The sequence below is a fragment of the Quercus suber genome, unplaced genomic scaffold (assembly GCF_002906115.3).
Source record: "Quercus suber isolate HL8 unplaced genomic scaffold, Cork oak 2.0 scaffold_338, whole genome shotgun sequence".
NCBI lineage: Eukaryota > Viridiplantae > Streptophyta > Magnoliopsida > Fagales > Fagaceae > Quercus > Quercus suber.
This window is the reverse complement of record NW_027069790.1, coordinates 620483-631079: the sequence shown is the minus strand read 5'-3', so window position 1 is coordinate 631079 and position 10597 is coordinate 620483. Positions and strand designations below refer to the sequence as shown.

At 31.5% G+C, this 10597-nt stretch overlaps 1 protein-coding gene across 1 annotated transcript; it reads left to right on the top strand.

Annotated features, from left to right (window-relative positions):
- The first annotated feature begins 7378 nt into the window (after positions 1–7378).
- Positions 7379–10169, top strand: LOC112032773 (xylan glycosyltransferase MUCI21-like). The gene is made up of 3 exons (XM_065759687.1): positions 7379–8045; positions 8146–8211; positions 8681–10169. Exons 1-3 carry the CDS (start codon positions 7817–7819, stop codon positions 9985–9987), a joined length of 1602 nt encoding a protein of 533 aa, XP_065615759.1. The 5' UTR covers positions 7379–7816; the 3' UTR covers positions 9988–10169.
- Positions 10170–10597: the final 428 nt, after the last annotated feature.

Here is a 10597-nt window from a genome sequence, read left to right as displayed (position 1 = left end):
TATTTGGTTTGAATGAGTTGTCTCAACATATAATTAATTAAAGTTTTAGAAGAATATGAGTTTACTTGTCAAGCTCATATCAATTTCATTACAAAACTCATAAATAAGCCTAGGCTCAACTTGTTTTGTTACTTTTGTATCGAGCCTTGGTGCTCACGAGCTTGTTCATAAACAATATTTTTTACTCGGGTTCGGTTCGTTTTTTAAATAAGTCTAAAACTAAAGCTTAAGCTTGACTTATTTATAAATAAACAAACATGAACGAGCTTTTTATTAAATCAAGCCTGAGTTGTTTATGAACGACTTAGTTAATTTATAGCCCTATTTTGTGAAGTACAAATAATGAACTTTAACACACTTTTCTAGCAAAAAAATAGATAAGCTCTTTTCAAATGGACACACAAACCCATTATTATGAATAAACTAGTTTTATCATACCTCCATGCCGGGGCTCATTTATGTTTGCTAAAGAAAAGCACACAAAACCTTTGTTGGTGGCATAATGGTTCAAGTTCTTTTTTTTTTTTTTTTTTTTTTTTCCTGGAAAGAATAAAATTTATTGCAACAACAAAGGGCCACACTGCACCAAGAAAGGGCCCAACAGCGCCAATACCATCTATGCTCAAGGCCCAACTTGACAAGCATTGTGCTGAGATTGCTACATTAGCCCAATCAGTAGTCATGTCTTGTTATTTTATATATATATATATATATATATAGATGAGTTCAAGTTATATCTGGTGTACTTTCTAAAAAAAAAAAAGTTATACCTGGTGTAACTTAACAAGAGTTACACCATTTGTAGACCGTAGATTTTTAATTGATCTAAGGTTAAAAAAATAGCATTAAATGCTAATTGACTTACACTCTTTCACTTATTAATAGCAATTTTGTTTCCCTCTCCTTATTTATTATTTAAAACATTTTACATATATTCCTTTTCTTGCCAATGACTTTAAAATATATTTGCAATATTTTTTTTTTTTTTTTGTTGAGTTCGTACTATTTTTTTTTTCTTCTTTTAAACCGGTCATACTCTTATAGTCTTATCAGTTGTGAATATATATCCTGTCTCCTTAAAAATAAATAAATGGCTAAGTGTTGTTAATTTAATGAGGTTTTAAATAATAAGTTTTTCAAATAATAATTAACACATATACTTTTTTTTTTTGAATGACTTTACAATTATATTTGCAATTCTCTCTTCTTCTTTTTTGGGTGTGCTTGAGTCTGTAATACTCATGTCATTTTCTCTTTTTGGATTCTGGATCCCAAGTTTATTGTTTGATTATAGAAGTCAAATGCTTGATCAAATTGATTCAGTGTAAATTTATAATTGAATCAACAGTTGAACCTGATCAAATATATATATATATATATATAAAATAGGATCAGTTTTTTTTTTTTTTTTTTGAGAGGAAAATCTGTTCAGTTGACAACGTTAACAATTAAAAATAGTAATAATATATTTATTGCTATATGATCTTTGGGTAATTCAAATCCTATGTATATGTGTTTTTTATTTTAATTTTAAATTCATTCAATATGAGGAAGAAAAATTCAAATCATATGTTTAGGCTTAACAATTGACGTGATGATTCCCCCCTTCCCCCCAACCAAAAAAAAAAAAAAAAAATCAACATGATGCTTACTTTATGGATAACTCAAAACTATATATATATATACACACACACATATACATACATATATACACGGAATGCCTAAGTAGTGCAAATATATTTGTAAAGTCATTGGCAATAAAAGGAATATATGTAAAAGGTTTTAAATAATAAATAAGGAGAGAGAAACAAAATTGCTATTAATTAAGTGAACGAGGTGTAAGTCAATTAGCATTTAATGCTATTTTTTTAACCGTTAGATTAATTACAAATCTACGGTCTACAAATGGTGTAATTCTTGTCAAGTTACACCAGGTGTAACTTGAACCCATCTCTATATATATATATATATTTTAATTTTGTTAATCAAGTGACTGTCTTTAAATTTTCAAGATAAAATAGATTTAAACAAATTCTTTTCTTAGAAAGACAAAAGATAGGCAGATTAGTTAAACAGTTGACGTGCCTCACTCAACCAAGTTAGGAGCATTCATCAACTCAAAAAGTTAAGATCTTCAACACAACTAGCAGATGATAAATCAATAGAATTCTGAGAAAAAAAAATGAATTAAGAAGAAAGAAGAAAAGAACAACATTAATAGGAGGACTATAGAAAGATTAAAAAAAGAAAAAAGAAAAAGAGTAAGATCTGGAGGTTGGGATGGGGTTATGGCTTAAAAAGATGATAGTGGATGAAAACAAAAATTGGAAGAAAGAAAAATAAAGTTGAGAACTTGAGATAGAGATGGAGATCAAAGATTCCGTTGAAAAATAGATATATAATATAATACTTATCTGTGATTCAATGGGGTGCTCGGTGAAAACAAATACTGCGTTGCCAAAATTTGTAAAAAGAGGGATTTGGAAAATGAGCTGTTAATGGGGTATTAAGTTTGGGAATAGCTATGAAATGGTGTCATATTAAAGCTGCAGTGTGTGTTGTGAGTTTTGGGCAAAAAAGCTCTGTTTAAGGGTTGATTTGGCCCAAAAAAAAAAAAAAAATGTCAGTATAACGACGTGTCACATAACACTCAAAACTAACCGAGGGTGTGATTTTGCTAATGGAACCAACTTTTGGAATTTAAAATCAAAATTTTCAAATTTCAGGATATAAAATTTAAGCAACTCCAAACTTTAGAAATATACTATGCAATTTACCCAAAAATTAATAAAGGTAAGAGCCAAACCTAATGGGAAGGTCAAAGAACAGTACTTTAGGAAAGCACCATGAACCATCACCTATTAGTGCATTTTTATTGTAGTTGGCTAGTTGCTTCAAATTTCCTCAAAGCATAATATGGTAATCATAGAAATTGAGGAAAAAATAACAATAATAAAGGTTAGAGCCAAAACCTAATGGAAGGTCAAAGGCAATACTTTTGGAATGCACCATGAACCATCACCTATCTATTATTCCAGTTCTTCAAGTACAACTTGATAAATGCTGTTTCAATTTAAAATTGAATTTATTTTTATCATTAGTTTATGTACATATTTTTTATGATTTCACTATTTGTTTTAGACAACCATAATTTTAACTTTTTTTTAATATAAAAAACAAAATAAATTGATCCAAATTCCAAAACACAAAATATATGTTGCTTTCGCCCTCTTTTTAACTTTCATTGTATTTTTCCCTTTCTTTTTGGCAAAAGATAGATTTTCTTGTTTCATATTAATATATATGGTTTTTTCTTTCTTTTTTGTTGAGAAAAATATATATGTATTTTTGGTTGTCTCAAGGCGATATAATTAAGATTAGGACACAACACATACCTGCAATTTTAGACTTTTTTGGTTCAAGCCACCACGCTTCCGTGGAAAACTGCTGAGGTCACGTCCTCTCACGCGCCTAGAACTTGGCGTGGGGCTAGCAATAGCATCCCATAAGCTATAGCCATTGTCCATTGATACGAAATTTCCTAATTATTCATTATTTTCATGTGAGTCTGTGACAATGCCTATAAAAATAATTTTCTCAAAAAAAAAAAAAAAAGACTATAAAAATAATTTTAAAAATATATAAAGTTCTAAACTATTTCAACTTGGATTGTATTGTGAATATTCATATGTGTTTTTTTTTTTTAGTATATCTAGGTTCACATCATGTGAGCTCCTTTTTTTAAAATTTTCTTTTTTGAGAATGACACATCATGTGAGCTGAATGACTGATTTTATTATTTTTTTATTTATCATAATAATCTCAGTTTAATCTATATTTATGACTTCATTCATAATCTAAAATGATAGATTATGACAAATGAAAACAAAATATAAAAATATGAGAAAATCTAAATGGACTAAGCCACATGAAATAATCTTCTCCAACATCAACATCCAATGCATTATGCATTGGATGTGTATATTCAACCTTCAATTGAGAGCCTCTCATGTATACAACAAGATGCATGAGATGTCCTTTTCAAACCACATGTCTGTATCACACTTGAATTGAGATGTATCATATAGGATTGTGCTAGAAACTGCACATCTCACATTACATTACAACAAGCCATAAGCCATTGTTACAAAATATCCTAATTATTCAAGTGAGTCTGTGACCCAATGACAATTAAATAATTTAGACAATATCTAAAATATTGCAATTGGATTGTACCATGAATATTCATATCGTTTTTTGAGTATGTCTAGGTTCACAACATGTGAGCTGAAAATTGATTTTTTTTTTAAAATAAAAAATTTAACATCATTTCTTAGTTTTCACTTTTCCCACTTTTTCATACATATTTTATGGGTTTTTTCCTAAACATTCTGTTATGGGCTTAATCATACCCTAGCTTGTCTTTTGCTTATTCTTAATTTAAAGTGATATATTATGACATAAGAAAAAAAAATTAAACGAGAGAAGATTTTTTTTATAGATAATATTTCAATTATGGTGTTTACTCTATAATAATTATTTTTTTATCATTAATTTGGTATAGACGAGATTTGAATCTCATATATTTTATTTGAAGACAAAAAACTTTACTAGTTAAACTAATTGAAATCTATGAAAGAAGATTTAAATCAATTAGGCCACATGAAAGAACCATTTCCAACATCCTATTCATGCATACATGGCTGTCTTAACACATGTAAGTCTCAAGAATGTGTGGATTCCATCAACTATGATCAGACACCTGAAGTATACAACAATGGGTGCATGAGATGTCGTTTTCAGACCCTATGTCCAATGTATATCATGCACATTTGAATTGAGCTGTATGATCATATGGGACTGTAGCATAATAATAAATTAATTATCACGTGCAATTTTGCCACCCTTTTGGCCAAAAGTGCTACAGCAATATACTAAATCCATGCTATGTTACAATTTCCATGCAGTCACATTTAATTGTATTAGGCTGAACAGGTACAAATATCATACACAAATTGCTCACTTTCATATTATTCTAATAAATTGAGACCATAATGTTTCCAAATAATAATAATAATAATAATAATAATAATAAATTGAGACCACCAGTGCCCAATTGTATAGAAACAATGAAACATCTCCATGCAACAATTACAGGATTCTATTATTCTATATTGAAAAATCATTTTGTGGAGGGTGTGCTTTGACAGCTTGTTTCCATAGGCAGCCGCAGCATTAAAAAGGCTATTAGTTGGCGTAACATGGTTTGGGGCTTTATTCTGTGCGATGGACTTTGATAACAATCAAAGCATAGCTTCCAATCTTAAAATTAGTATATATTTTTCAACATTTTAATATAACAACATCAACGGTTTTTAGTATCTTCTAGCTAACTATTTGTATTTATGGGGGGAGGGGGATCTACCTAGCTAACTAATTGTGGGATGGAGAATCTGTACTTGCCTAGAGATTGTTTGGTTGCTCAATGGGTTTTCAAACATTAATCTATATATCTGGATAATAATAATAAGATTATAAAGAAAATTTTGTTGGGGCCTATCATGAGTCATTCATGTTAGAATCCCATTTTCTCTTATTGTGTGTGTTTGTTTGTAAAAAAAAAAAGGATGGATAATTGTCTTACATTGGTTCAGAGAGTATGTTTATGTGTAGTTTAACTTACTTTATTGTTTTTTAAAAAGCTACCATAATTTTTGAATGAAATTTGTGTTAAAACCCTATCTTTTATGTGTGTGTGTGTGTGTGAGAGAGAGAGAGAGAGAGAGAGAGAGAGTTGATTAAACACAAGAACAATTTAATTAAGAATTTTTTTTTATTAATAGCCGAGAGGGCCAACGGATTCGATAGTCGTATTCTCAAGTGGAGAGTCGACAATGAGAAAAAGTGTAGCAAAAGGCAATGAAGGTAAGAGAGATCTTGATCTCCATGGTCGTGGAACTTCTTGTTACTACTTGTAGCCTACTAGACATTGACCTCCATGGTCTAATAAGATCTTGACCTTGTCCACGTTGAGAAGGGCAAGGTCTCAACATAAGCTACTATAAAAATGAGTTAGGCAGTTTCGAAGTATTAAGGGTTTGTTTAGGAACATTTTATCTAGTTTTTTTTTTTGTTGAAAATGTGTTAAAATATAATTATATTTTTGAAAAAAAAAATTGAAAAAGTGAGAAAAAATGGGAAAAAGTGAGGTTTTAAAAAGTTATACATAAAAGCTAATAATTGATGCCAAACTCACCCTAAGTTTCTTAACCTAATATTTAACTGAAAATAGTTGGAGTTGACCTTAGATAACATGTCACTTACCAAAACAATGGTTGAAGCTAGTTAAAATGTTTCATTTTGAACCAAGTTAGAAGGATAAAACATTTCATGAGATTCGGTTAACGGATGCCCTTAAGGTAATAGTTAATAAACTATTTAAAGAAAGTTTTTATAAGAACTTCTTGTTACTACTTGTAGCCTACTAGACATTGACCTCCATGGTCTAATAAGATCTTGACCTTGTCCACGTTGAGAAGGGCAAGGTCTCAACATAAGCTACTATAAAAATGGGTTAGGCAGTTTCGAAGTATTAAGCGTTTGTTTAGGAACATTTTATCTAGTTTTTTTTGTTGAAAATGTGCTAAAATATAATTATATTTTTGAAAAAAAATTGAAAAAGTGAGAAAAAATGGGAAAACTTATATAAAAGCTAATAATTGATGCCAAACTCACCCTAAGTTTCTTAACCTAGTATTTAACTGAAAATAGTTGGAGTTGACATTAGATAACATGTCACTTACCAAAACAATGGTTGAAGCTAGTTAAAATGTTTCATTTTGAACCAAGTTAGAAGGATAAAACATTTTATGAGATTCGGTTAACGGATACCTTTAGGATAATAGTTAACAATTTATTTAAAGAAAGTTTTTATAGGAAAAAAAATTAATATTTTGACAGTCTTTTTTATTTTTTATAAAAATTATGTCAAAACTTTCTTAAAATAAATTATTAATTATTGACTTAAGAACACCCGTTAGCATGACTATTTATTAATAAACAATTTATAAAAAAAATTTAATATCTTATTCACGAAAAATATAAAAAAATTATCAAAAAAAATTAATTACTTTTCCTTGTTTCGTTTGATTGGAGAAGCTAGTTTCGTTAAGGATACGCTCGTGACAAGTTGAACGAGCCTTTAAGAAGCGCGTAGCGTGTGGTGTACCAGTCGCTTTTGACCTATGTTCCCACTTCCCATCTCCCATAACCATAAGCCAAAGTTTTTTTTTTACACGCATTTGACTATAAACTATTATAATAAAAATGTTTGGTCATTCAAAACTGTATCACCCTCGTTTGACAGCTCCAATACTCTCCCACCATTTGATTCTCTTTCCCAACGAGGAAACATCAACCCCAGAAGCAACCTAGCACAAACACAAAGCACAACACTACAGCATTTTCCACCAGCTTTTTTCTCATCTCTCTCTCTCTCTCTCTAAGGAACAAACAGTAAAGCCCAATAAATACCCTTATAAAACTCATACTACAAGACATATCAACTTGTATTTTTTCTCCTCTCCATCAAAAACCCTTCTCTTGTATATACCCACTTCTCTTTCTTTCTAAGGGTTTCAGTTTAAAACCTTCAAATAACATAAATCTCTCTCTCTCTCTCTTTCTTCTTGGGTTCACTTCAAAGTTCAAAATCAAAACCCAGTTCAAAAGGTTGATCACATAAAGCAAAAATAGTAGTTGTAAAAGAAAGGAAAAGAAAAGAAAAAAGAAAAAAAATCAAAGCTTTACATAGAAAATGGTGCACTATCATCGGTACCATCACCAGTTCTGCAGAAAAGGTCAGAAACATGTTGAAGAAGATGATGAGTCTCAAGTTCTCATCATGGAGTGCGGAGGCTCTGGTTATTTTCACAAGAGAGCAAGGCCAAAGCTTCTCTCTCTTCTCATCATCTCTCTTCTCTCTTGTTCCTTTATACTAGCTCCTCACCTCTTCTTCAACTCTGTTTCCACTTTCTCTCTACTCTGTAAGCTTTTCTCTCTCATGGGTTCCCTTATTTTCCTTTGGTTTGTTCTTGTTTTTCTCTGTTTTATTTGAGTCTTGACGTGTATTTGTTGCTTTTGTAGATTCATTTGGAGACCCCTTTGCTGATATGGGTGCAAATACTCCCCTGTGTTCTTCAGTTTCTAATGGTTAGTAATACTATCTTTCTGTTTTGTTTTTGTTTTGTTTTTGTTTTGTTTTGTTTTGTTTTGTTTTGTTTTTTAAATTTCCCAATCTGGAATTAAGTTTATCCAACAGTATTGATGTACTGGAAAGGATTTGACCATGTGATTATAAAACCCCCATAATATAATCTCCATTTGGTAGGTGAGAACAATTAATTTTAATCTTAAATGGCTGTATGTTGGCTGGGTGTTTAACTGTTTAAGGTTTGGTGACTTTAATTTGGGATTTGGGACCCCCTCGCATACCCCACCTCTTTAGCCCTCAGCAACAGAGCAGGGGCTGATTTTTGTCTTTTGGATGGAGTTTGATCCAACAATATAATCATGAACTGTTATTAAAGTTTAGAAAAACAGTAATTTTATTGTTACTGTTCTGTAATACGTGTATTGGTTTTAATTAGTGATTTTTCTTTTTGTTATTGTGTATATGCAGGAACAATATGCTGTGATAGGAGCAGTATTCGTTCTGATATTTGTGTCATGAAAGGGGATGTTAGAACACACTCTGCTTCCTCTTCAATCTTCCTTTACACCTCAAGAGACGAAAATGATTTTGTGAATTATGGTGATGAGGAGGGTGATGAGGTAATCCAGCACGAAAAGATCAGACCATATACACGAAAATGGGAAAAGGGTACTATGGACACCATTGATGAATTAGACCTTATTGCAAAGAAAGAGCATTCTGGTGTTAGTCATCATTGTGATGTCCGGCATGATGTTCCGGCTGTGTTCTTCTCAACTGGAGGTTATACGGGCAACGTTTATCATGAATTCAATGATGGGATTCTGCCTTTGTTCATTACTTCCCAGCATTTTAACAAGAAGGTTGTGTTTGTCATTCTTGAATATCATGATTGGTGGATTTTGAAGTATGGAGATGTACTTTCTCAATTCTCTGATTATCCAGCAATTGATTTTAGTGGGGACAAGAGAATCCATTGCTTCCCAGAAGCCATTGTTGGTTTGAGAATACATGATGAGCTTACCGTGGATTCTTCATTGATGGAGGGAAATAAGAGCATTGTTGATTTTCGAAATCATTTAGACCAAGCTTACTGGCCTCGGATTAGGGGTTTGATCCAAGATGAGGAGCAAGAAGCAAAAGAGAAGCTGGAAAAGATGCTTCATTTATCCCCAACATCAGAAACATCATTGAACATTGAAAAGGAGGAGCAAGAGGATTGGCTAGGGAAGCCTACACTAGTTATTTTATCTCGAAATGGATCTAGGGCGTTAACTAATGAGAATTTATTGGTGAAAATGGCAAAGGATATCGGGTTTCGAGTCAATGTTTTGAGGCCTGACCGAACATCAGAATTGGCAAAGATTTATAGGGCTCTTAATGCAAGTGATGTAATGATAGGGGTTCATGGGGCAGCCATGACTCATTTTCTCTTTATGAGGCCGGGATCTGTGTTTATTCAAATTATTCCCCTTGGAACTGATTGGGCGGCAGAGACATATTATGGAGAACCTGCAAGGAAGCTTGGTTTGAAGTATATTGGTTATAAAATTGTTCCTAAAGAGAGCTCACTGTATGAAAAATATGATAAAAATGATATTGTTCTAAGAGATCCAGAGACTGTGAACAAAAAGGGTTGGGAATACACAAAGAATATCTATCTTGACGGCCAAAGTGTAAGACTAGGCCTCGGAAGATTTAGGAAACGGCTGGTTCGTGCTTATGACTACAGCATCGCTAAAATGAACCGACATGTTCGTCTTCAATCACAGTAATTTGCAATTGTTTCACACAGTTTAATCTGTTGTCCTAATGTATGTCCCACTATTTATCATTGAGTTTGTTGATAAGCAGGAAATGAAAGTAGGAAGAATTCTTTGTAAAGATTAGTGAAATTTGTACATCCAGCAGCAAAATGAGCTTTCTAGTAAATAATAAAACAAAACAGTTTTTGGTCTCTCTTGTACAATTTTGGAGTACTTTAATGTATCGAACATGTGTTTACTCAATTTCTGTTTCTTCATAGATGTAATACATTTCCTTAATTTGATAATGTAAGAGTTTGCTATATTATGAATTTTGTTGGTGATGGATTTCCTTGAGCTTTCAGGTTCTACTTCATCCATGTTATTTGTTTCAATGAAGCAATGGACATTTCTGATCAACCAAGATTTGATATTTTGGTTATGGTTTTTTGAGCTCAACATTTGATCTATTTTTGGTGTTTTAATGTTCTAATTTATTCAATTCACATATAATGACTATTTATCTTTTTCCAGCATTAGAAGCCATATCAAAACTATTCTCTTTGGTTCTTACCTTTAACATATAAATTATGCACTTTAAATTGGATGCAGTTCTTTTGTGAAGACTGAGTCTAATAAC

What these genes read in the sequence shown, in the direction of transcription:
- LOC112032773 (XM_065759687.1), top strand. Translation starts at nt 7,817, where the DNA reads ATGGTGCACTATCATCGGTACCATCACCAGTTCTGCAGAAAAGGTCAG. An exon ending in TTCCACTTTCTCTCTACTCT is followed by an intron (nt 8,046 to 8,145) that starts GTAAGCTTTTCT and finishes TTGCTTTTGTAG; the next exon opens with ATTCATTTGGAGACCCCTTT. An exon ending in GTGTTCTTCAGTTTCTAATG is followed by an intron (nt 8,212 to 8,680) that starts GTTAGTAATACT and finishes GTGTATATGCAG; the next exon opens with GAACAATATGCTGTGATAGG.